The sequence below is a fragment of the Pempheris klunzingeri genome, chromosome 19, assembly GCF_042242105.1.
Source record: "Pempheris klunzingeri isolate RE-2024b chromosome 19, fPemKlu1.hap1, whole genome shotgun sequence".
Classification (NCBI taxonomy): domain Eukaryota; kingdom Metazoa; phylum Chordata; class Actinopteri; order Acropomatiformes; family Pempheridae; genus Pempheris; species Pempheris klunzingeri.
This window is the reverse complement of record NC_092030.1, coordinates 18,665,123-18,693,046: the sequence shown is the minus strand read 5'-3', so window position 1 is coordinate 18,693,046 and position 27,924 is coordinate 18,665,123. Positions and strand designations below refer to the sequence as shown.

Below are 27,924 nucleotides of genomic sequence, written 5' to 3'. Positions count from 1 at the left end.
CACTCCGCTAAAGATACGTGCCTGGTCTATCTTCAACGCTGGCTGCAGCCCGACCGCATCAAGCAGCACAGAGCAGATGTGGCGAGCAGGAAGTCAGACAAACAAATGGCAAAGAGCATCCGGTCAGTTTTCAAGATAAAAGCCCCCGTGCAGACTTTCAATCATATATTCCACCACCACATTATTATTATTTCACAATCGGTGGCACTAAGTCAGACGTTAACCGGTCAGAGGGGTTTAAAACACCATGTTCGATGAGAGGATTGCTTTTGATGTGGAATAAACACTTTCACTTTAGCTGTCGTCTGTAGGCTGCAGCACAAAAACAAACACATTTAGCACAGACAAACAACAAACCGTAGCTTGTTTGGACACATTAGAAGCACAGAAATCACAGGAGAATGACCAAATCAACTAAATCTGAGGAAGTCAACTAATCAGCCAAGCGGCCCACAGAAGGGACACAAGGCAGACATGCCTGGTTGGGTTTTCAGGGTAAGCTTTTACCCATCTTAGATTTCTACATCTGCACATCAATAAACACAATAATATTCTTAACAAGCTAAAAATATCTCTACCCATCCTCGAGACTTCAGTCTCAAAGCAAGTTGAGTCATAAAGCTGAATGCAAAGGACAACAATAACAATTTACCAGAAAGAAATGTTATGGAGTGCATTCTGATCTGAGCTACAGATAATTGTGATGTGATGCTCCCAACACATTTTTGTCTCCATACTGTTGCTTTCTATCATGCGCCCCAGGTATAAGCCTGTGACAGTGATGGCTGGCAGTGATGGATTGACATGGACAGATTAAACACTGGCTGTCAGACTGTCTCTTTCCTCTGCAGTGGAGCATCTAGCCAGTGTTTTGCCTTTCTGCTTCAGTTGATTCGACAGGTTACAAAGAATCAAACCTCTAATTGACTTCAGTTAGTGCAGGGACATGTGCAGTCTGTGTTTGATCATTAGAAGGCAGACGGAGCTCTGACACCTGGAGACTTACAGTACAGCAAAATTATTTGAATTAGGTTCAGAAAGGGGTCACTCTCAGGCCCCATGTTGTTGGCACAGCTGACCACCTGTGACTAGCTGTTCAAAGAGAATCAGTTTACCTCTACAACTCTGTATGCAGGAGTACTGGAAGAACGTTCCAGTACAATATCATGTAGAGTGGAATAGTGTGTGGAGAGTGCGATGAGTTGACTCCAGATAGGAAGGTGTTAGCTGCTCGCCGCCAATCAACGAGAAAATATAATTAACTGATTGCACAAATTGCTGTAATAAATCCTGATTAATTACATTTTTAAGACTGAAGCTTGTAATAGTGGACATTTGAATAAAAATTACTGTAGAATCAAAACAAAGGAAGCATATTTAAATGCTACTGCTATTGTTTAACGGCATGTTTTTAACTCCTTTGATGTAAACTACAGATTCCCAATAAAACCTTCAAGCTTGCAAAGGCAAATTTCTCATAGAACATAAATAATAACAAAACCCAGGCCGATGTGTCAATATGCCAGTTGAATTTCAAAACCATCAAGGCCATTAAAATTAGATATCAGGTTAGAAGGCAGTCGTAGATCATATGCACTAAAAATGCAACACCCCCACAGCATATGGCATCTAAAGACAGACTGAGACAGACTGTATGATCTGTCAGGCTGCAGTTCTATCTACTATCTCTTATCCAACAGTCTTCTGGAGTAGGCTGAATGAAAACAGCTCCACATCGACTTCACACACACACACACACACACACACACACACACACAAACTGCAGTTAAGTTTGAACAAGCTGAATGCTCCATAGTGTGGTGATCTGACAACGGCGGCACAGCAGCAGATTCATCAGCCATAATCTGTTACGTTTTAGGCTTTAGATCGTATTACATATACACTCATATGCATGTTGAGACAATCGCTGCCACAACACAGGAAGTAAATTAAATGCAGCTGTGCTACTTGGGTAAATTAAGACGATACATTTTTCAAATTAATGAATTTATTTTGTCAGCACAAATATTTTTACTTCTGAATTCCCAGTGCTAATACTGAAACCATTTGGCAATGCTACCTGTCCCATGGGTGCAACCAGTATTTATGAAATATCTTCTGGGGAAGAATACACATCTTCTCTAACCTTCATCTTCAAACGCTGTCTTTCCGGCTTTATTGAGAATGAGAATAGAGACACAAAAGGCAGCTATAATTTTCAAGATGTCACAGTGATTTCCTGGAAGAAATACATGTAACCTCTCTATTATCATCTTGTGAGTGTGTCTTAAGGGAATCATGCAACACTTTTGGAAATGAACTTTGATTTCTTGCCAAGAGGTAGCCGAGAAGGGTGATAAAGAGAAACGGGGGAAACTAGTCTGGCTCAGTCCAAAGGTAAGAAAATCTGCCGACCTGCATCTCAAAAGGCTCATTAACATGTTAAGCAGATTTTTTTTACCCTATGGACAGAGCCAGGCCTCCAGTCTTAATGCCAGGCTAAGCTAACCAGCTGCAGGCTGTAGCTTTCTATTGACCGTGCAGACATAAGAGTGCTTTCAGTCTTACCATCTCGCTCCAAGCAAGAGGAGGAGTATTATTTAGCTTTTGAGGCAATTTCCAGTCAACCTAAAAAAACATAACATCATCCGCAGTGAAGTATAATATGCCAACCGACTAGACAACAAATCACAGTCTCCCACAGAGTAAATACTAATACATCGCTTCAAGGCAGACTTCAGCAAATTCTGTAGATAATTTGAGATTCCTGCCAAGAACCGAAACAATAGGACGGGACAGTCGGCTAAGCACCAAAATGACACTGAGCCTTACAAACAGCCAAACATTATTGTATACAATAGGTTCTGGACAGCTTAAAGAATGCTAAGCAATAAGCATTGTATGCCAGGAGGCAAAGCTGCTGTACAAGTGGCAGTCAGACAAGTAGCTGTTGATCCTTTTAGGCAGCAGAGTGGCCTGACATGTCATTTAGCTGCCCGGTGCACTGCCCCATCATGCTTTTCAGCCTTGACCATTATCTGGTATTCTTTAGGCTTTGCAGAGGCTGCCTGCTGTTTCACAGGTCTCTGGCTGCAAGAGTGACTTCCAGGCATAAAGGTTTTTTGGGATTTTGAAAGGCAGCATGATTTGGAGCGAATTATTATACATTATACACAAGAACGAAGCTATTCATGATGTATATTCATTATTCATTTATACCAATTGTATATAATTTATGCTTATTTTTCTATAAAAACACTTTAAAATATGCTCAATGTTGATTTCAGTGGTTTAAGAGTTTTACTTACATTTAGCGACGCCACCAAATCTCTGGTGTCACTGCAATAGTTCAAGATTCACTACTGAAAGAAATGTTACTTATAAATGAATTAAAATAACTTTTCTTTTGCTTGCTGCTCCCAATCTTGCAGAGATAAATTGTTGCACTGGGCAAAATATGCCAGGACCACTCCAGTATTATTAAAATGATTTGTAATATTGAGCAGTGGTGGGTATTTACATAAAACAACAAGATATGCCTCAGATAGCATTAATTCTGTTGTTTCGTCTTGCTGACATTAATTAAAGTTAAGGTCAGTTAACATGAGCATATTTACATTAGTATGCAGTGAAACATAAAGCTGGGATATTGGCCTTGCATTGTACATTCATTTGCTCATCCTTTTAAAATGCACACAAAAGCAGTCACAAGCTCATTAATAATAGCTGCCTACAGCTTTGGGGATGTTTTTGCAATATGTAAGTAAATGATTTAGCAACAAAAGCAAAGTGGAAGAGCCTTAATGAAACACTATTAGTGCATACACTACAACAGATGATGAAATAATAAATCATGTGATGCATTATATAACGTCCTGTAATTGACCAGGAGGCCTTTCCTCCTTCCATGGACTTTAAATGGTTTAAATCTGTTCCCCTGTGCTTCTTCGTCATCCGCTGGCTGATGCAGAAAGCTGCATCTTCTTCTGCCGTCTCTAAAATGGAGACTCAGAGAAGCCGTGTTCTCTTATCTGTCATGGAGTCAACGCGGTTACGTTTGACACAGTCTCTCTGCCTCTGAACTGCCCACTGCCCCTACCTTCTGCTTTGTCTTAAATCCACTTCAAATCAAAATGATTTATTTCAATCTAAAGTGATTTAGCCATCCCCCAAAGGATGACTGAAAAGTAGGATAAACAGGTGAGGGGAAAAAATTGGTCATGAAAAAAATAGTATGACCTCAAATAACAAAGTGGTGAATAGTACATTCAACACTGAAGGTTGCTTTCCTCCTGTTTATCCCACAACAGGGACATCAGAGTGTACATGTTGTTATATGTTACTGTTGGTGGTAGTAGTATTAGTAGTATTATATAACACATCTCACTCTGAATGTACATGTTGTTATATATTATTATTAGTAGTAGTGGTATTATTTGTATCATTATTATTATTATCATTAATTTTGTGTTTGAAGTTTATTCTTATTCTTTTGGAGCTGTGTGTAACAAAAAGCAATTTCCCCCTGGATATTATTAAAGGAATTCTGATTCTGATTCTGATCAGAGATGCCAGAAACACCAGGGCTGCAGTTTGTTTGGTCTTTTATCAGTGTAGCCGTGGATGGTGACCATCCATGGTTTTCTTTTAACCACAATCTAGATGTTCCTCTTGTTCTGAATGACTGATATCAGCACATCATAGAAGGTCAACGTGTTGTCTACTGGTACTGGAAGAGTTTACTGAAGTACTTGGAATAAAGTTTACTGCAGTAAAAGTACTGCGTTACTGACAATGGCCTCCCTCAGTGCAGCCTCACTAGAACTACCGAGGAAAGAGGACAAAAAGAATGTCCAACAATCAATAAAAATAGCTGTGGGTGCACCATGCGTTATTAGGCTGCAGAATATAAATAAGCTGCTACTTTAGCAGCAGAATAAATCACTAAGGGAACAGACACAGAGCTGCGGAAATAATATTAACTCCACAGCAGCTACAGCAGCGTTACAGCCAGGAGAGAGAGCAGGTCTTCACGTCAGTAGGTGTGTTGTTCTCACCTGTCTGAGCAGCTCTCACATTGTCTCACTTGGTCTCCTCGTGGATGAACGTCTCTGCTTGGTCCGTGATCCAACCTCTCCTCGGCCCCGCAGCACGTCCTCAAACTTTGGTTTGGTCAGTAAAGTGACAGAAGTCCTCCCACTCCTCCTGGAGGATCCACCATGTCAGTATTCACCTTTTCATCCAGACCCAGCATGCACCTGTTGGTCACGGGACGTCGTGGGTGTGTTTGATTTGGGTCACTTAGCGCGCCCGCCGGGTGGTGCATTAAATCAGTGCTTAATGAAGGTAGACGCCGCCTCGGCCTTCATTTTATTGCGTTGTTGTGCATCTTTTTTTTTTTTTTTTTGTGCCTGAACATGGACGCTTTCCAGAGAGCCACCTCTCTGAGCTCTTCTCTGCTGCAGCTGCTGATTCTTCACCTTTCCTTTGTTTCATTCTCACTCTGAATCATGACTTTTCCCTGTCACTTTAGTTTCTTCTCTGTAGCTGAGATTGACTGAGAAAAAATAGCTTTCCTCCTCTTCTCTTTGCAAAAGTTACAGTGATGATTCAGGAGTTGACACTTCTTACGAGTGTACTGTGTGCTGCTTTGTATCTTTACAACTTCCTATAAAGAAAAGCTGCACCATTGCAGCAGGTTTAAAATGCATTTCCACCATACAGACCATAATAAATCAGCTCCTATATGATTCTAGCATGCTGAACATACTTTATATGAGCATCTGCATGTCTCAGGCTATTTTCTGATCTCATTGCATTCTGCAATGCAATTTTGTAATTCATTGTATATGCATATTCATTATATCTGTCGAGCAGCAATGATTATCATTGAATGTGTAAATGTGCTGCTTGTTTTTACATTTACATAAAACAGTATGAACAAGACATTATTGTTCGAGCTTTATTATGAAGAGTCAGAGGGGGCAGAGACAGTGTTAATCACACTGAAGCAATGCTGAGTGAAATATACTTTTCCCTCACAGAGAGCGTACTGTAGATGGCACTCTAGTGGTTTTATTAGACATCGCTGAAAGCTCAGAGAGACATTACTGTTCTGTATGTGCATGGGAGAGATCACAGCATGCATGTTTCTACATACAGAATTAACTGGAGGATTTTATACTTTCTTTTTTTCCCCCTCTTCCAGGTGCTTTTCATGAGCTAAGAAAAAGATTTAGAGATTTATTATTAACATTTATTGATATTTACAGTGCACAAGTTCTCCTTATGAAACATATGAAAGAAGTTGGCGGCAGCATAAAGGCCATTTAGATCACTTTAGGGACCCAGTGAAAACAGCCACCTGCAAACAAATAATGTACCTGTACTGCTACCTACTTGGTACCTTCTTACGGAACATGTTGCTGGAGCTCTCATGATATACAACAAGATACCATTGTCCAAGTCACAGCAGCACAGATAATGTGTACTCCCATTATAGTACATCACCTTCTCCAGCATTTGCTCATCTATAATTTACCTTTGTGGGCAGCAGAGTTACATTTCGACATAATTTATTTTTAGTATTCCATTTCAGTGTAACTGCAGCGTACATGGACATGGCTGATTGGTGATATTAGGAGATATCTGTATACTTTGGATTCTGAGGGCCACATTAATATGACAGTAGGAATACTGATTAGCTCGATTCAGCGATGTAAGCTTGACATTGATGTTATGCTAATGCGGTGCCACTCTTCTGGCCGTGTCCTCACACACTGAGCACCTTCCAGCATTAGCCGTGAATTTTCATACAATCCACAGATAATGGAAACTCATTTTATTCAGAGGAAGCGGTGGACGACACCAAGCATAATTATGTCAATGTAAATAATCAGCTTAAACTTCATCTTTGTCTCATACCTTTGTCTTTTCTTAGTCATCCACATACAGCGCCCCCGTGTGAAACACATTATGTGTTGTTTCACAAAGAGCAATCTATGACCTTTGATTTTATACACAGAGCACAACATAATGCATTATGAATCCATCTCAGGAATATGAAGCATGTGTGTTTAATTTTTAAAGTGCAAAGACAAGATTAAACCTGCCTTCACTGTGGTTGGTAGTAGTAGGTCAATATCAGGCAGACAAACAATTGTAATCAGTGTGACAGAAGCCTCACTGGGGTTACCAGAGTGAGCATCACTGTGATTTTTATTCAAAAAATCAATTTATTTTACGGCTTCAGCTAAACAAACCTAGCATTTTAGTGAAAGTGACAGCCTGCTGGCTGGGACATGCTGTGTTTTATATGTCCTGATGGAAGATGGTGTTTGTGTGTGTATATGTGTGTGTGTTTTTTTGTGGCTGTCTGGTGAGAATAAAAGATGCTATTCCATGAAAATAATTTGCACTCAGTGTTTACACTTATGTGGATTTTCAGAAGTACCATATTTGAATATTATTGGAAATAAATATCATCTTCTTTGACGTACACTGCAGGTATTTAGTATTTCAGTTCACTGGAGTTCTACCAAGGGGACATCATTTTGCTCTGGATGTTGAAAAACTAGCTCTGTGATTGATTGGCGACCAGTACAGGGTGCACCCCGCCCCTCGCTCAGTGTCAGTTGGGATTGGCTGCAGTCCCCCTGCAACCCTTAAGGCTCAGCGGTATAGACAATGAATGGATGGATGGGTGGATGCTGAAAAATGTATAAAAAAGTACCATTTTAGGAAATTATTTATATGCCCTTTGTGCTTTTCTTCCTCAGGAAGGTGAGTCTACAACACAAAATAGACAAAAAGCAGAAATAAAGGCAGCAGCCTCATGAGAAAACATATTGTTGAAACAGCAGTCCGGAAAAATATTAGACAAATAGCCTGATGTGTAAATAAATCAGTATTTGAATAAATATGCTAATTAGGGTTATCATGGGGGTGTTTTCTGCTTTGTGCCAAAGCAGCAAGTCAGTCTGATTTTAACTAACCTCTGCGATAAACCATCACAGCTCTCTCCTCTGGCCAATTCCTATCTCACTAATATGCTGAACAAAGCAGGAGATGTGAATGTCTTAATTACGGTGCACTCTGAGATAATGATAACACTTGCAATAGCCTGCTTTAGGAGGGTTGTGCAAATGCAAGCGGACGCACACACACACACACATGAACACACATAAACTGGTGAGTAGTTGAATGTTACAGCAAGGTGAAAACATCTTTGAGTAAATACCTCTTTGTGCTTTATTTGTGCTTTCTTCATAGATTAACACTGACAAGGTACTCTGATAACTGAAGGGTCAACACTTTAAAATAAAAATAAAAAAAGAAATGGAACAAATTAGCAGCAAGGACAAGCTCAACCTTCATCACCATCAGGCCAGATTTTCTCCACAGGTAACATGACCCCCCCCTCCTTGGCTTTATACACTGATTTACCATTACACTCCTAAACATTGTCAGACTGGCAATGGACAGTTTTAAAACAGATGCAGCTGAACCAGAGATATTGACTTTTATATTCCTTACATCCTACTTCCGTACCCTGGCATCTACATTACCCACACTGCCACTCAACCACCGAGAATTGGGTCAGAGATTTGGGTATGTAATGTCCAAGCCTCAAGCTGAGATGAGACGCAGGCTACAGAGGTCTGGTAACTTTTTAACTCAGCAGCCCCAGATTTTATTTTAAACTTGTAATCTTCAGGCCCAACTGATGCTGAAAATTGCCTCAAATTGAAAGGAGGAAAGGAGGGAAATATGCCAGGAATGTTGTATGTCTGTGTTGAGAACGAATCATTTGCTCAGACTAATGGCTTTATTGGATACACTCAGTGTTTTGACGTTGTGCATTTGCAGTGAAACAAACAGTGTGCAAAACATGTGTACATCTTTCTTGTCCAGTCCAAAACAATGGATTCTACCTCACAAGAACAGACTGTGAAAAAAAAGCCCACATATGCTCTTAATCAATGTTTAGAGCCAATATGGTTAGTGGTTATGGTGTTAGATGGAGAGGCATTTGTCCATTCACAGTGACACACCACACAATAGAGCCCTGTCAGCTGGATGAGCTCAGCATCTACCAGTATCCATGGTGACGGTTGTTTCCTACTTATGATGGGGAGTGTTGTGTGCAATCCACAGTTTACCTGTTTGTTTATACATACCCCCACAAGAGTCCTCTATAGCTGTAAGTGTAATTTTCTGTGGGCAACTGAAGAGGGATCGGTTCGGTAAAGGGCCTTCGTTATCATGCATCCCTCAGGAAAAAGTCCTTCGCTTGATAAGTGTACACAAGGCAGACTTCATTTAACTGTAATTGGAGTTGGGAATAATTTTAAAGTATATATTCACATTTGGCTGTGCTGCAGAGGGAAGTGGTGAAAATAAGCCAGAGCAGGAGTTCAGCAGCCTCAATAACTGTGAAGAAGAGATGGGTGGAAATGTGTTAGGACTGGCAGGCAGTCCAAAGGAGCCCCCCCCTTTTTTTTTCTTTTTTTTTTACGAAGGGAGGGCTTCTTAGTAGACCCCTAAAAGCTGATGCAGAGCCACTGACTCACATTTGTTAAGACCACAGAGCCTACCTCAAGATAATCTTATAATAACCGCATCATGGGAAAACAAAAAGACATTTTGGAGAAACTGGCAGAGACCTTTCAGATCCGACATGTGCTCCTCTGCCAGGCCCTGGCAGAATGCCTGGGAACCCTTATCCTGGTGGTGAGTAAAGAGTATTTTTGCATCCCTCCTGCAGGGTGCTGAGTGGATCATTTTGTTCAAGTAAAAGAGGATAATGGATTCAATTATAAAATGTTTAGCATACTCAGTATATATACTAGTTATTAACTCAATTTAAAAATTAATGCAGTGGATTTTTACAGATTACTGTCTCCTACTATTCAATTAACTGAAATTTAATGGGAATGAAAGCTGTGGGGTTGTAGGAAATGGGGGAAATTAAATGTACCAAGGGTTCCACTTGAAAAAAAGATCAGAATCAGCTTTACTCGCCAAATATGTGAACACATGCAAGAATCTTTACACATAACCAGGCACACAGGAAAGTAAGGACAGCAAGCTGAACAAACTATTGTCTAAGGACAAGGTAACTGCTGCGTACAGGTGTTACATAAAAGTACAAGTAAGATTCTGAAATAGCTGCATGGTTGACATAATCTGCATGTCTCTTAATTTGCTCCTTTTGCCATTTACAGCAACATTTTTGTCGCTTAAAAAATGCAACTTTAAACATATTCTCACCAGTCTTGAATTTACAGTGTGAGCGATGTCAGTGACCACGCCACCAAATCTTAAATACATTTGTCTGCGGGTTACGTGCTTATTACCAAAAGTAAAACACACATATAGAGAGAGATATGATGAAATCTTAATGGAAGCGCTACCACTAAATATGGCTGAGATCATGTCTAAACTGGGTGTGGGAGTCCACATCGTGGAGTGCATGACAACTAACAAGCCATTTGTGGAATCCAACCAATCAATGAATCCAACCAGCAATTAAAAAGGCAAGACGGAGAGCAAAATATGGTGATTCCCAAGTTGCAAGATGTTCATACTAATAACATTCTAAAGCCTTTCACCAGCTTTTCAGTTCAACACGAGGAAAAAGAAAAATATCTTTTGAAAATGCCCCGAGGAATTCTGTATCCTTCTTGTCTAACATGCTGGTGTAGAAAATAAGGTGAGGGTGCCGTCGTGTCTGGCATGAGTTAAGTTGTTTGATGACAAAATAGTTGATAATTTGTTTTTCTTTTAGTCTGTTAGGTAGTTCAAAGACAACCTTTACATCAGTGTTAAAAGGTACAGATAGTTTAACTGCTTCTCCTCATTACATTGCTGCTTTCTTAGATTCTTAGATGAAGCAACTTAACTTAACTTAAGACTGTTGATGTCCTGTGTTATTTCCTTCTTTGTACTTAAATTACACACATAAAACCCAACTATTGTATATCCATTTTCTTTGCTCCTGATAGACGACTTCATATGGCACCCGTGGTCCACCCAACACCTACTTCAACACATTACGAAGCCACCACATTCTTTGAAATTAAAACAAAATGTTTTTTAGCCAGTGCAAAACAACCTGGGATCCCCCTGTTTCTCATGGTTGCCCACAGACAACACAAATATCAGAGGAGGGCACCAACAGTGAAGCGCCAGGCCATTTGTTATTCTGCTCCCCTGCTGTGACTGATCTGGTAATTCCAGGAGACCTTTCACTCTGCTGGCATTCAGGTCCCCTCGGTGGTCAGAGCTGGCCCTCCGAGGAGGAGGGCTCTGCAGGTGGAGTCGGATTGTTGTCAGCATCAATAGTCCCACACAAAGCCCAACCACAACATACACATGACCTCTGAGGTCAAGGCAACACACCCTGCAAACAACCAAAAGCAAGACTCAGCTAGACTCCTGACTTGAGGTCAGGCCACTGTGGGGCTTTATTATTCTCTTTGAGGCTTGTCCACTACTGTCTGTCCACAAAAATAACTTAATCTTAGGATTTGCTTTTTAAACTTGACTGCATATGTCTGGGTGGATCTCAAAATAGTAAGAAGTGTGTTGAAAAGTGTGCGGTTAGGAAAAAGACATTAAAGGTAGATGTGTTCAATAAACAATTCAAGATTGTTTAAAGTGTTACCGACTCCTCTATCCAGATGTTTGGCTGTGGTGCTGTAGCACAGCTGGTGCTGAGCGGAGGCTCTCATGGCTCATTCCTCGCCGTCAACTTCGCCTTTGGCTTTGCCGCAACATTGGGCATCCTAGTGAGTGGACAGATCTCAGGTGAGGATGTACTACTCTGTATTTAAACGGGTACAGCTTCACTGTTTCCTTAAAAATCTTCTTTATTCTTAATGTTCTGTTTATGGTTCTAATTTTATGATAATTTCCTTTATACGTGATTTTTAACTGATGACATTTTTCCAAAGTCCGCCACAGAAATGACACATTACTTCTGCAGCACTACCACTCGCAAATCCCAAATAAGTCAGTGCCGAGACGCATTAAACAAGGATTCGCCCTGGGCTGTGCATATTGATGGAAATACACGTCAGTTGAAAATGTGCCAATCATAGTGCCAATCATAGTGCCAAGCAAAAATTCTCATGTATCCTTCATGAATGTGCTTCATAAACTGACAGAGGCAAGAGGAAAAGGGAAAGAGGAGAGAAACTGGAGGGAAAAAAACGGAGAGAAGAGGTTCTGATGAGTTCTGAGTTCAGTCACAGGCTGAGCTAAAAACACAAACACACAAGCATGAACACCGTTGCTAATGTCTGCGCGTTGACGGAGTAAATGAAAACAAAACAGCCAAGTGGTCAAATTTGCATTAAAGACAGTGTTAGTCTGAACAAACCCTAAGTTGGCGGTAGGCCTCTGAGGGATCCAAATAACCCCAAACCTCATTAACATCTCTCTGTCAGTGAGTGACTTTTTGGAAAACAAAGGAAACTAGATGTTTGTTTTTATGCGGCCCATGTAACATATAAACCATTAAATATTTCCTTATTTTGGTTCAATAACAATGTTTTGTAGGTAGTTCTGTACTTTGTCACGTTTAATTGTACATCTTCAATACCTTTCTACATGCTGGGTTTTAATAAGGTTACAAGAAAACTGAAAAAGGTATGATTTTAAGATTATTATCATTGTTATTGCTGTTGTTGTTGCTGTTGTAATCAATAACACATAAGGGTTAGTTCAGTAAAAGGGAAGAAAATGTTGTTATCATGAAGAAAATCACACTTTGTTAAGCTATAGTCATTTGCATCATTGTTGTGAAGTACCTGTCATTCAAAGACTGTTTCCACAAGACTCAGCTTTTTTTCCCCAACTTCCATCAGCATAACAGAAAGTCATTATCATTGATGGCTTGACAGACACTAAATATCAGCTAAAGGTAAACTGGCAGTTATGTGAAGTGCAGTATTCACCACACTGATGTGTTTGCCAGACGAGTGACAGCTAAAGGCAGCAGGGGAAGCAGAAGAGGAAGCAGTGGACAGAGGAATGCAAAGCTTAAAAAGAGACACACAGATGGAGAGAGCTCTCACCTCATAACTTGAAAACGACGTGGTCTGTAATTGAAAGGAAAGTGAGTGAGTCAATCCACAATCTCAGTATCCTCTGTCAAAAGCAGCAACACTACAAAGGGTTTCTCAGTTCGCTCATGCTTACTTCTTCAATGCTTTTATAATGAGGCTGTCCCCCTCTAATGCACATCGCAGCTGAGAAAATAAGCTCTTATAATTAGATAGCTCCTACTCTGACACGATTAAGGTGTGAATACAAGCAGGGCGCCCACATGAGTGTGCCATCAGAGTGGTTATATCCCCCTTCAAGGTAAGAAAAAAGGATACTTTTCTGAATCTTTTCATCCCGCCAATTTAATTTGTGTCACAGAGACCTTCCATACTAAGAGGACTTTACAGAGACCGCAATTACTGAATATACAGTAGGCTTGGAACTGTCTCCTCGGTCTCACTGAGAAAAGGGGGCTGTACTATGTGCAGTAGAGATAAAGCAGCCTCCATGTGTTTGTTTCTTCAGGGTGAATCACACAGAATCTGATTGTAGATACAAGTATAAAAATATACCATGGTTTCTATATTTTTCTCATCTTTAGGTGGTCATCTGAACCCAGCAGTGACCTTCACGCTGTGTTTACTTGGGAGAGAGCCTTGGAGGAAGTTCCCATTGTTCTTTTTCTTCCAGACTCTTGGAGCCTTTCTGGGTGCAGCGATTGTATTCGCCATGTATTTTGGTACGTGGAATTGAACATGAATAATCAGATTAATAAAGATGTTAATGTCTAACAAGCATACACACATCTAATCCTCAGACAAATCAAGATTGTTGTAGTCTAGTCAGTGGCACACTTAGTAGTTTATGCAGGTCGTAGGAGGAGACAAAAGCTGGATGGACCCAGAGGACCAGAACAATTTTCAACCTTTGATTTCCTTCAGTGCACAGCAGCTTGGTGATGACAATTAAAAATGTATTAGCTGTTGTAGCTTCGTGCCTGACATTTAAGTAAAGCCAAATGGTTGTTTGCTCTGAGAAAACACATCAGAGAACAAATGAGCACCTTCTTTCCAGCTCTTGACCAATGTGGTGCACATGTGGTGTCTTTCTTCTACTGAATCAATGAAGGCACTACAGGCTTACTTCAAAACTACGATTTGCAGGATCTATAGTTATTGAAAGCTTTAAAAAATACTTGTAATTATACCTTTGCTAAGGTCATCAAATTTCACTGGAAAGTACAGTAGGCCTACAGTAGTGGACACCCATCAAGTTATTAATAGAACAACCAGATTCTCAGCATTTTACAAAGATAGACGGACTACAGAGACTGGAGCCATGCTGGTGCCTCTGTGACACTGTACCTAGGCACAGCTGTGTTCTGAGCTAAATGCTAACATCAGCCTACCAATATAGTCACAATGACAATGCAAATATTTAGCAGGTATAATATTGACCTGATAAGCAGGTGGGGCCGATGGGAACGTCAATAGTTTGCAGGTATTTGGTTTGTTTGATCATTTTTTTGATAGTGAAAAGTTGTTTCATTTGACGTGGAGGGGAACATGAGTGTGTGTTCCAAAGGTCAAGGTAATCCATCCAATAGTTGTTGAGATATGCTGCTCAGATATGCTGCTCCAAAGGCTTGGAGGTTGAAATGCCAGCTGTGGGTTCAACCTCTGTTGCATCTCTGTTTCGCTCATCTTTCTACTGTCACTATTCAGTAATGATAAAACACCACTCAGAATAATGAATTAAAAGTAAATAAATAAATGTCAACCTCATGATGGCACTACAGAGAAGTCAGACCAACTCCTGAGTCTTTTAGCTACAGTGTCTGGAAATGCAATGTAATGTATTTAATGTAAAGGGGACTGAATACTTTGACCTGATGGCGGCACTAGATGAAAAGTGAGGGCATCACCAAAGTCACAGTTGCTGAGATATTTTAGTCTTGAAAGGTTTTGGACTGACTGAGTGACACTTTCATCTCCACTCTGTCTGCTAAACAGCCATCAGTATAACATTGTGGATTACAGGGTATGTTCATTCAACTGAGTCTGGGTGAAAAGCAGAGTCAGTCTTTGGCTCTCTATAGGACATTAGGGTGTTATCTACATGCAGTCATGTATTTCTCACCATGTTGTGTTGTGCTCGCTATGCAGCCATGTGTTTATTTGTATTACAATCTATCTTTCACAGTTCACGCATGTAGATTTGCCCTCTTTGTATGCTTTTGCTGGTAATATTCATGCTTGTATGCAGTGATATTTTTCTACATGATTGCGCATCCCGGCCCCTATTCACTGCTGACTGCAGCTATACAAGCAGGTGGAAAGTAAAAAAGAAACTGAAATGTTGCAGTAACTGTCAGGAAAACAGCTGCAGTGTAAAGAGGATGTAGCTCAAGTAATCACCTGAGTTCCTAGAAGCCTTCTGGTGCTATTATGATACATAAATAGGTGGAAAGAAATGTTACATTGTAGTCAAAAAACAAAAAAATGATGGAAAATGATTTGCTCATTCTTGCACCAGATGCATTATGTGACTTCAGTCAGGGAGAGCTGATCGTGGTGGGGAAGAATGCCACAGCTGGGATCTTTGCCACATATCCATCCAAACACCTCACCCCGGTTAATGGACTCTTTGATCAGGTAACGCTGCCTGGATTTTGTAAGTATTTCACCTCTACTCAGTCAGAAAATATACAGTACAAGTACAATCATTTTTCATCAGTGTCTGTTGTATTAATTTCACCTAATAGATGATTTAAATTCGTGACTGAGTCATATCCACTGAAGACAAACTACTGCAGACATAGCAGCAGAGCATAAGACTTGCCATGCTCCTTTGCTGGAGCCCCAAATTATTATTGCTCAGAGCTATTGTATGGAGCTCTGGCAAACCAGTAATAGCTTAATAGCCAATCACATTACATCAATGCCGCTCATCTTCTTTAACCTTTTAAAAGCAGCAGACAGTGTAATGAGCAGGACAGTGTCACTATTCATTTGATCTGGAATCTGTGTGGAACAGCTTGTAAGTGTGTTGAAGAGGAAGGTCAATTAAATCCCTCTGTATTATAAGATTCAAATAATTAATGAGGGTACTCTGTGCATAAAACTACGCGCAGTGCATCAAAAACCGGGACACTGCAGATGCAACGCACACAATCCTGCTTGTGATGTCTACACGTATTTACCTCAAGAGAACTTGCATTCTCGCAAAAGGCATCGCGATTGTTTGCGATGTTGTCTGAGCAGATGGAAACGCAAGTAGACACAACCTATAAATATAACATATAGAGAGCTCTCGCATCAGCAAGTTGCATGTATTACATATTATTGCATATTTTTTAACAGGATATCACAACTCAGATTGTGCTCTACCAAACAGTTGAGCTATATGCTATATTAACAGCTATATGCTAACCAGGCCTGGCAATTAACAAGCAAATGATAAAATATTACACTGCTGCTTCATAAACACTCACTAAATTGCATCTTTGCTCATGTTAATGAAATTAAATTGATCTTTAAAGATGTTTTCAAGACCCGCGTTGACAGTGAAAGGGCATGTCCTCTGTGCTGGTGCCAGCAATGTAATCTGGCTGTGTGCTCATGGCTCAACTTTTCACCTCCTTGCAGCTCTATTACATCAGCGGTGTTGCCCCTGGCCAGCAGAGGCCACTAGCCTGCGCCGTTTCTGTGGCACCCATATAGATCCTGACATGTTACAGTGTGTGGAGTACCCATACCATAGCTACCATAATGTGAAACTGTTCTAAAGTGCAGACCTGTGGTGATGCAACCATGCTAATTAAAGAAAGCACCCCGTCCTCTGCTATGCTCTCCTCACGGTGCTTCCATCATCAATTGATGTCAGAATACAACAGTGGACAGTGAAAGCTCTGTGATGTGCTGCTCTCTGATGAAAAAGTTGAAATGATTGCCAGTTTTTCACATTTATTCCTCTTTAGTTCTGCTCCTTGCCATGGTTTCCAGAATAAATCCACTATGAATATCATAACTTCTTAAAGGTGATTAAACGTAGCTCACAGGAATCACAAGACAAATTAATTTGCAAAATTGAGTTGCATGGATAAAAAGAGCTTTTAACGTCTCTCATCTATAGAGAAATATCAATAAACTATTCTAGCTGTTTTGATTTTTGTTCATGCAGCAGCAGGGCTATTTGTCTCTCTAATGAAAAGAATTAAGGATCAAATTAATATAAACAAAGCGTTAATAGATCATTCTCTCTTTACTGTATCTCAGATCATTGGAACAGCTGCATTGATCGTGTGCATCCTGGCCATAGTTGACCCACACAACAATCCAACCCACAGAGGTCTGGAACCCTTCACTGTAGGCTTTGTGGTGTTAGTCATCGGCCTGTCAATGGGCTTCAACTCTGGCTACGCTGTGAACCCAGCCAGGGACCTGGGACCACGTGTCTTCACGGCTCTTGCAGGCTGGGGCACAGAGGTTTTCACGTGAGTTCAGCACTTTTTTGAACTACTTCAAACAGGTATGTCAGGTTGAACTATAGGGGGACAGGGATGTCATTCATCCATTACCTTTCATACAGTATTAAAGGTGTTCTCCAGGGATATAGCACCTCTATAAACTCACAAGTCCTGTGGCTCCTCTGTGGTTCACACCAGAGTAAACCCATCTACAGACGTAGAATCCGCCCCTTTAAACATATGAAATTTAAATGTCTCGATATTGACATAGCATCTCCAGATACACTCATGTTTTATTTTCTGCAACAGTAGCTAAATTGAATAAAACATTTCGAATTTATTTCTTTTCTCCATACCCTACAGAGCTAACACCTACTGGTTCGTTGTGCCACTCTGTGCCCCCTTCCTGGGTGCAGTGCTGGGTGTGCTGATGTATCAGCTAATGATTGGACACCATTTAGAAGGAGAAGTGCAAAAGAAGCAGAAGAAAACGGAGGAGGAAAGGTTCAAACTTTCCACTGTTACAAATAACGAAGTTGCATGAGCACAGCTGAATTTCTTTTTACTGTTATATGGTGGCAGATTAATAACAACTACATCCATTTCAGTCATCTCTCCAAGTGACACCTTTTTCTGGATAAGATTTATGCCAACATTCAATGATGACAAAGATATCTGCTCTTATGACATCTCATAGTAGACAATCAACAGCCTCTCTGGAAAATATGGATCCTGTTTTCTGTGCTCATATTCACTTAACTTCAGTAAACTCTTTCATTTCAGCACAAAACTATTTCCTTCACGCTGAATGTCCAACAAAACAGATTTCAGCTCACATAAAACAGCCAAAGAAAACAGTTTGAAGAGGTATTTGAAAAGTGGTTTGTTTAATTCTGCCTAAGGTGGCAGAAACCTTAGTATCTCCAACAAATCGAAAAGCATTCACAGTCACCCTTTTCTATTACAGGTTTCTTTCATTTGCATGAACTGTGTAGAAGGCCATCTCTGTAGGGTTCCCTAGCTAGAAGCACTTTTTTTCTTACTCGTTTTTATGAATCAATATATTTTCTAAATGCTACCAATTATAGCGTTGGAAAATCAGATAATTGTGCCAGAGTTTTGATACTGTTAAAAGAGTTCATGTGTGCTTCTCACCAGTTAACACCTTGGTGCAAGGTAAACATGCAAAGGTGTGATCCTGTCTATTACTCTCACTTAGCTTTGGCAATATTCACATGTGCGTTTCTTTCTACATTTGGATTAAAGCAAGTTTTTAAACACCCACTGCAGTGTAAAATCTACATATTCACCAATAAAAGGTATGAGATGTGGCAGAAAAAAGGGCTGTATACACGTACTATGATGCGCACACAATAAAATGATTCATTATAGGCTATACACCATACAGTAGGCTACATGTATTGTTTGGCATGTCGTGAAATGAACTGAAAATTTAAACCAGAATCTTAAAGTGTAATTATTTAATCTGGTTTTAAAAAGAAAGAGGAATCTGATCTAGATTTTAAAGGGTTGGTCCACTTAATTGTTGTCTCTACGACCACATTGCCTCCACTGTCTCTGTAGAGTATTTCTACTCCAGCATCCCTTTGTGGTAACATCAAAAATGACATTACATTTTAATTACAGGAACATACTAATTTCTGAACAATTTACAAAAGGTTATGATCACAAACATTTTACACATTGTGGACTTAGAATAAATAAATCTAAGAAATAGCTGTTTTAAGGGCAAGATAATCCCAATTCGTGCCACATAAAGCATGACAACAATATTAGATTTGGAACTTCACCAGCGCACGCCGGTTTAAAATTAATTAATTGATTAATCAAGATGTTCAGCACCTACTTACCAGTGTGTTGTCATTTGTATCATAGGGATGACTATCTTAACCCCGGAAAGACAAGCCCTTAGAGATATTTCTACCATAAACAGGAAATGTCATATTTATGGTAGATCGTGAAAAGCCAAAAACAGTAGTGTGGTTGATAGGCAGAAGCTTCCTTTAGAGACTCACAGGCATGCAAATAGTGACATTTGCTGCTGTATAAATGCCCTCCAAACTGTTAGATTGCCCCTTTTGGTTTATAGTGCCTCAGGTGGTTATCACTGATAAAAATTCGATCTTGGTTTGAAAGGGCATTAAGGGCAAAAAAGGTCAGGGGTATTTGCTCAAAATAACACTGCCACTACCATTACACAGCTAAGCACACACTTGGCACAGCATAGCACACATACAGAAGTGCAAACATCAGAAGTTCATATCACTAAGCCAATGTCTTCCACAGGCCCATCAATGCTCTATTATAATTATCGGAAAAACAAACGCACATTCTGCATCAAAATATCTGTAATGACATTTGTGGAGTCTGGAAAAGAATATCAATCCATCAGATCTTACAAAGGCTTAAACTTCAGAGACGGGTGTTTGACATTTGGAGTCCCTCTTTGGCATGACCTTTGCAGCAGTTCACCAAACATATCTAGTGTCAGTCTTACCATTTGCCTCTGAAATTATAATTTGACTTCCTGTTGACTTACAGAGGAGAAGCAGAGCAAGCAGCAGGATTTTGCTTTTGCTTTTGCTTTTATAGATGTCACAATGGAACAAAAAGCGAGGTTCAGCCATCTTTTTCGGTGAAAATTTTCCATTACAAATATGGCATGGTCTGTTGATTTGAAAAAGCATAACCACAAAGAAAATCCAAATTCGCTCATTGCTCAGTTTGCTCACTTCAATATGCACTGAAGTCAGTCTTGTATGCATGCTGGGGCGAAAACACATGACAGAAATGAAAAATGTTATCTAAGACCAGAAAATAAAATCAGCAAGATGAACTCCAAGAGTAATAAGGATCCCCTCTACGGTTGAAACATTTGTTTGATGCCTACCAAGTTGTACAAGGCACAGTACAGTGCACAGTATCAAATATCAAATCGTATACACAGGGGTAACGGTTTTCATTTAAAATTAAAGATACGGAATATTATATATCATATACAGCCAAACCTTTATGTCACACAGGCATTTCAGTGCAAGCAAAGTGATATGTAAGCTTGAGCCACAGCTCCGCTGTGTGGTGAAGGAATGAACCTTCAACACTTTAACCACTGAGGAGTACTTTCAAAGAAGTCACACATGAAAAACTCTGGCACATTTAAAAGGCTGAAGTACCATAAAACACAACATTTACTGTACATTTGTTTTGAATAATTCAGTGCAAACGTTGAATAAAGCTGTTGAGAATAAGATTTGACCGTAAATTTGAATTCATATTCATGAGTAATAACAGTATTATGCACACACCTTCAAATAAACTCTTATCCAAACACATCTGTCTTTCACTGCTATTTACCTTGGACCACATCACACTACAGTCCTCTCGGATTATTCCAGAAACTGACGGAGCAGGTGGAGGCACGCACAGACTAAATGACAGCAATATAAACAAATAAAAACAAAGGCTCATTGTCTTCATATGACTTTACACCCTCCACTGTCTCCCAGTGCAACAGGGCGATCGTGTTGCACACACAGCGGCAGCAGACATATGTTCGTTCCAAACTCCTACGGCAACACAACAACCCAACACTACAACGTGTATTTGTCGAATACGTAGCACATCCATGGTGCATCACATGCATCGCCATGGTGTTGCGTATACTGTAGGTGATTGCTGTGATTATCACCTGCTGTGTGGTTTCTTGTCTCTGTGTCACACTCTGTCAGATGATTCAGATGAGCTGAATGTGTTAGAGCCTTTTTAGCTCAGAGTGGTAGTAGGTGTAAGTCGCACTCTGTCAGGCAGTCTATCGCTTCTAAAAACTACACTGGGCATCAGCAACAGTGAGATACAGTAAAGTGCAAGTAAGAAATCTTTTTTTTGGGTTGGTTTTCCTTGGTTTCGAGCAACAAGAGTCTAAAATTCTTACACTGATTGACAATCTATCCATCTATCTATCTATCTATCTATCTATTTCTAAAGTTGCACTACTAAGGTTTTTGCTTGTTATCGACACAGAGGCACACACATCCCTGCACTGGTTTCACAATATCCCACTGATCTACAGGTGGCACCAATGTGCCAAGAAACGCAGCAATGCACCTGCTTGTTAACAATGTTGGTTTCAGGCTGATAAGAAAAATGCATTTAGCGTTTTTAGTTGGACCTCAAGGATACATTTTGGTCCATGCTTCCTCATAACAAAATTTGTTTCATTTCCAATGACTCGCCACATATGTGACTGTGCCACAAGCAAGCACATAAAGTAAGTTACGTTCCCTACTTGGTTACGTTAAGAGAAAAGATCACGGTTTGGGTTGGAATAAATACATTAGTTACAGAAGTTACATCTGTTAACACAACCCAATGTGGAGTTTTACAGAGGTTGGAGATGAACAGCTGTCATGTGTATGAAAGTCTTGTGTTTGTCCCGTTGTCATTTTCGGTATGAGGATGGGCTGGTTTTGATGAATAACACGAACTGTAATCAGAGTCTGTGCTTAAAAGAAAACCCTACAGGGCAACTGCCAATTTCATCGTAAATGACATTGATGCAGAGAGTTAGTCTAAACGCTGGTGACCAGTACTGTGTATGTTTTGTGATCCACAAGTAGAGAGAGCTTTAGAAATGTGTATGCTGATTTGTGAGTAAATTGTTAAGCATTTTACATTTCTACAGGTTGAACACAAGGTTAGTCACAAAACGTTGCACATATTTGTTTTTATTTGTGGATCACGAAACATGCAATTGTCCCATGTACTGAGACTAATTTCTCTGCAGTTACAAAAGCCCACCAGTGCCAACACATATTTACTACCATCTGTTGTCAACATCAGCGTCTCGTTCTTTGTTTTCACAAACCCTCAGAACAGGTTGTACCTTCTGTACAGCACTGCTGCACGTAGCTGCTGTTCTAAATATCTGAATCTATACATTCCTCAGATGTCCACCAATTTCAACATGACATACCAAACATGTAGCTCTTGAATTCACCCTACTTGTTATATGTAACTGAAAACTATCCCTTTTGATTTAGTTTTGTTTTTCCATATAACTAAAAGACAAACTTAGCTAACTCCTAAAGAGGAAAATGTTGTTCACTGCAGCTTGTCGTGGAGTTTCAGTGTATGGTTGATGAAGCAGAAAGATTCTACCCAGCAACAAATCTATAATCATCATGGTATGTGTATCTCAGTTACATGAATATGATAGGTATCTGAAAACGTGACCAGCAAAACGATGAAAGATAAAGTATATTTTACACAAGTGTGAGCTGATAACAAGACAATCTATGTTTATTTGAATAGCTAATGTAACGCGGGTCAATATAGTGCATTAAATATTGGAATAAAACAGCACAAATAGAGCGAGAGAGAAACAGAAAGAAAAACATTAAACCGAACTTCAAATTTTCAAAATAAAAGTCTACCTGGACTATAACTATAATTCTAAATCTTATTTCAAATTATGTAGTTTAAGAAATTGTGGCATCAAATAGTAAAACTATAGAATAAATGCGTGACAGACTGCATCAGGTATTAGAATTAACAACAAAAAAACATGCAGCAACTGTTTACCTCTGTTATATTTTAGTATCAGCAATGACTCACAGTACATGCCATTACTATTCAAGGTCAGTCATCTCCTTCATTTTACCTGGCCTGTATTAACAGCTGTAAAACAGCATTCCTTTCAAGAACTGTCTGTCTGCGGTGTCAGACAGCCAGTGCTGCGTTCCTGGAATAAGTAGAATACACTCAAATGAAATGCATTTGGTGAGAAGCACAATACAGTTCTCATTAAAAAAAAAATGTTGTTGATTTATCTTTTATCGAACTGTTTTAGAATAAGATTAATTATCTTTTATCACAGCTGACTTCATTCAGTGTGTCTTTGTATTTCATCACCGTGCAAATAAAGCTTGTCAATGAAAAAAGAGAATTGTAGCGTGTTGACTGTACTGACAAAGAGGAATTCTGCATCTTTCACAGGAAACTGGTGAACTTCTTCTAAATGAGCAGTGGTTCAACTATGGCAGGATGGCCTTCCTCTCAACTGGTCAACATTAACATCCTCCACCTGAATGTGGAATGTGGCCTGGCAAGTCATACCACACTGCAAACTCAAGAAGCAAAGGAAGAAAGGAGACTGAGTTTAATTGAAATAATCTACTTAATTAGAAGTACACATCCATCGGTCCATGTTCCGTGTTGTGTTGTGTTGTGTTGAATTTTGGGAAACTGAACAACCAGCGGCAGACAAGCCAATCTGCTAACCTAGATAAAATAAGAGTGGGATGTGTGGTCTTGTTGTTTAGGTCACAGGATGAGGAAGGTGAACATGCCTGTGTGAAAATCACCAAAGGGATTCTTGCTTCCCATGGGGGGTGGGAGGGGGGAAGGTTACTCCTATTTCTTTTCATCTATTATATTGGCTCCCATGTGCATTTATACATATATGTACACATGTAAGCATGCTTGCGTGAACATATGTATACATATATATGTCAGAGGTGCAGAATGACGGACTGAAATGAGGAGATAATAGTTACTATCCCTGACGTTGAGTGCCTTTTTACCTATTAAGAGGTCGAACTATACTTATGTGGGATAGTTTGATATATGTGGGAAGAGTTTACAAAGAAAAGGCTGAAAAGAACTGATACAGGAGAGATGTCCACATGGGAGGAAAACAGCTTCACAGCTCTGGCTTTAGACAGTGCCCCCCCCAAACAGAATATGATAACAAAAAAAGCCAAAGGCTTCTAGTTAGTTCTTTCTTTTAAATTCTTGGTTGTGTCTGCTCCTTGTTCATTCCCTGCTCTTGTTGCTGTGGCTTTCTTGCCAAGCTTTTATTCTCCTTCTTCTTCGTTCTCAAGTTGTGCCTTGAAGCCTCCTCTCTTCAACGCCGAGAGCCGACACCTTGCAAGCTTTTAAGCTCCAGTCTGTGTTTTTATACAACAATTTAGAGCCAAAGTGCTCTTTCTTGCAACGCCCGTTACATCCTTTGACTGCAGGCTGTCAACATCCTGATCGAGCAGCCAGAAAGAAACTCCGTCACACTTTGTGTTTGTGTGTACCTCTGGATCTGATGCTATTGTGATGAAGAAATGTTAGGCTAGAAGTAGATTTAGGAATATTTTCGCTTGTTAGTTAGCTCATACTGTTAAGGAAGTGTTACTTCAGATGACACCAAGTTGATAAGTAATTATTAGTAATTAAATCAATTAAATTTCAACTTCCTCCTTTAATAGAGGTGGTTCCCCAAGAATAAATCCTGTTATTTTCTATAACTATTGATTATTTCTGATAGCCAGACGTGAGTGTATGTCATGCATGTATCTCATGCACTCATTCAGGGTTACGGCGGTTTCTTTTTCTTTTTTTACTGTTAATGCCAAGCTGAAATCTCAGGAGATGGATTATTTTTTGCCTGCATGGTTAGATCACTACGGATTTTTGAAAACAATAGCAACTATTGTTTTCACACAGCCACAGACACATACTGCCACCCTCCCATGGAATTCACAGATTTGTGTTTGACACCTGCTTACACAATGGTGAAATCATTACATTTGTTCATTGTTCATTGTAAATAAATGGAGCTCTTTGCCACCAGACATACACATGGGTGGACCACAAGTACAATAAATGTCATTAGTTAAAGAAAACTTATGTAACTACTAATACTAATGTAATTAGCTGCACCTGCATCAGTTAAAGTAATATGTCCTGGTTTGCTTTGATGGATGAAGGTGACATAGTTGCAGTATACAGCCCACTTTTTGGGATACCGAAAAAAACCCCAAATGAATGGATTTCACGTGTGTGTAGCAAGAATTTAAGTGGGTTGTATGTATGTATGTATGTATGATACTGATGTATCTATACGGTTGTGTCATTCAGTAGAGTTTAGTAAAAGTTACCAAAACTCACCTTATTCCTGAGGTGAATAAAGAACATTCTCAAGTTGACATGAATGCAGTTAGGAGTCATTCAGTTCGGAACGTGTCTGACTAATATTCAACGTGACTGTCATACCATGCAGGAAATATCAGGCATTACATCATGTTAAAGGCCCATTTTCACTTAGCAGGAATCTTTGAAATGAAGAAGCTAATTCAAGGAAGTGATTGGCCAAAGAGGGGTTTTCATACACCGAGTTATCAAGGAAATGTCTGCACATTTTTCTTTGTCCTTTTTCCACATTAAAGGTGTATATTGATCCTGAAAGATGGCACCACCAGTAATCTTCCATCCTGTCTCTTTTCTATGTTATCAGCACAGAAACTGTGACTGCCACTTAAGAGCTTCACATATAACAAGATGAAAAATTATAAAAAGTACAAATGAACACTAAGAGCTACAAAAAAAACCATAAGATAAAAGTGAGACTCAAGAGGAGATTTGAATGAGGATACTGAGTTTGCCTGCCTGAGATCCCCAGCAAAAGGCCTGCTGACCTTCAGCATTAAATTGAGATTTTGGAACCATTAGTGGAGATTGCTGGAGGCGGTGATCAGGTTCATAGGGAGTTAGCAGATTAGAGGTATAGGCAGAAGCCAGACCATGCAAGGCCAGTGAAGGGCAGCGTTGGTGTGAGGTGTTTGCATGGGCATAGGAAGCCTAACATTTTGTATCAGCTGTAGTCTTTGAATGTTTTGCCTGCTGATATCAGAATAAAGTGCACTGCAATAGTCAATAGTCAACAATGATTGTGATATCTGAGTTTCGTCATACCAGACCAAATAAAACTGCAGCAAATGTATTGAATGAAGAAAAGGGTGTGCTTTATTACTTCTACGATCAATTTTCAATTTCTAACATGAAGATTAGAAAAGTTAAACAAAACAAGATTTAAATTAATCATATTAAATGTATCTAATCAATGAAGTATTGTTTAATTTAATCCATTGATCATCAATTAATTTCAAAGCAGAAAAACACCAAGCAGTGAGTCTTTATCAAGTTCATGCAGCTAGTAAGTTAGCAAAACCGTCCCACTCAAATATACAGCAGGAATAGAGCAAACTGGGCATTTTTGCCTTTATAGCATTGGCTTGGTCTGAGAAAAATACCTGGCTTTCAAATGCTCAAATCAAATGCCAAAACTGTGACAGTCACAGATTTGTCTCTGTGTCATTTTGTGTAGATTCGCCCGGTGCATGAGCTTGTTTACCAGCTGTGGTTCGATTCTGTGAACCAAAGCAATGAGCTGGGAATGTAAACACAGGCGGCATCAGTCTTTTTCTCTTCTTGCAAAAGATAGTTACCTATTTATTTATCTTTTGAAGATTCATACGTGTGTACAACACATTAACAATCCTGGTTTTCTAGTCAGACTCTGATGAGACTGGTAGATACGACCTCAGTATTGATAGATAGCTAGAACTAAATATTGGTCCAAGTATATAGGGGTAAACATATATCTATGGTATTTCAGGATGTTTGTTGTTTGCGATTAACTGGAATTAGGTGAGGCAGAGATGATGGCATCGCCAGAGGTTGATTTCATAACATGCCTATGTTATCCATAGCTGAGGAGGATTAACATAACTTTCACCCATTCATCTCATATCCTTGTCAAGTATACATTTGTACTCTTAGAAACTCAATACAATGAGCACACAGTTACATCATGTGTTTTAATAGGGCAGTGCCACACCCACATAATTCCCATGGACAGAACTCTGAACAACCGACAAGCTTCATCGCGCACAGACGTCGCTGTCTGATGAAAAAGTACAGCTCTCTATTCAACATCAAATTCATTTTCTTTGTTGATTTGGTTTGAGGCAACACACCCACGCATTTTTTTAAAATGAGAATATCTACGACAACTAGTGCTGCCTGATGGGGCAGTTTCCCACCCAGTTCGACAACTTTTTATTTATTTAGGCAAATAAATAATTTGATACAAAAAGTTGTTCAATATTCGAACAACTTTTTGCACCACTTGGGCAGATTCCCTGATGTCGCTGCGCTAAACTCCAAGACCCTCCTTTCAACCACGAATTAATATTGAGATTGACAGTTTAATGATGTGTATGACTAATAACATAAGAGACATTTCAGTTAATTACAACTAGGATCAAACTTCCTGTTCACATCATTATTGCATCATAGCCCTGTGAGTTAGTTAAGTTTCTGAATGAATGCTATACAAACGTGAAGATTTTTCACTATTGTAACTGTGATTTGGAGTTTGATTGTAAATCCCTAAATATTCATATTTTACTAGTTTGAATAATACTCTGTGTTACATGGATACGATGAACACAAATTTCCACATTATTCTGCCAATTCGTCTGGAGTATGCTTGTAAACCTTTTTGGGCACACACCGAAGAGCAGGTTCAACTGGTCTGACGATGGAAATCT

General features: G+C 39.6%; 1 protein-coding gene across 1 annotated transcript; it reads left to right on the top strand.

The window, feature by feature from the left end:
• Window positions 1-9,624: 9,624 nt before the first annotated feature.
• On the top strand, window positions 9,625-18,065 carry LOC139218514 (aquaporin-3-like). The gene is made up of 6 exons (XM_070850102.1): window positions 9,625-9,732; window positions 11,685-11,811; window positions 13,655-13,792; window positions 15,589-15,707; window positions 17,331-17,548; window positions 17,885-18,065. Exons 1-6 carry the CDS (start codon window positions 9,625-9,627, stop codon window positions 18,063-18,065), a joined length of 891 nt encoding a protein of 296 aa, XP_070706203.1.
• Window positions 18,066-27,924: the final 9,859 nt, after the last annotated feature.

Bases quoted from the DNA above. Each gene is read 5' to 3' on its own strand.
- LOC139218514 (XM_070850102.1), top strand. From the start codon at position 9,625: ATGGGAAAACAAAAAGACATTTTGGAGAAACTGGCAGAGACCTTTCAG. The intron at 11,812-13,654 runs GTGAGGATGTAC...TCTCATCTTTAG, and splicing joins AGTGAGTGGACAGATCTCAG to GTGGTCATCTGAACCCAGCA. The intron at 13,793-15,588 runs GTACGTGGAATT...TTCTTGCACCAG, and splicing joins TGTATTCGCCATGTATTTTG to ATGCATTATGTGACTTCAGT.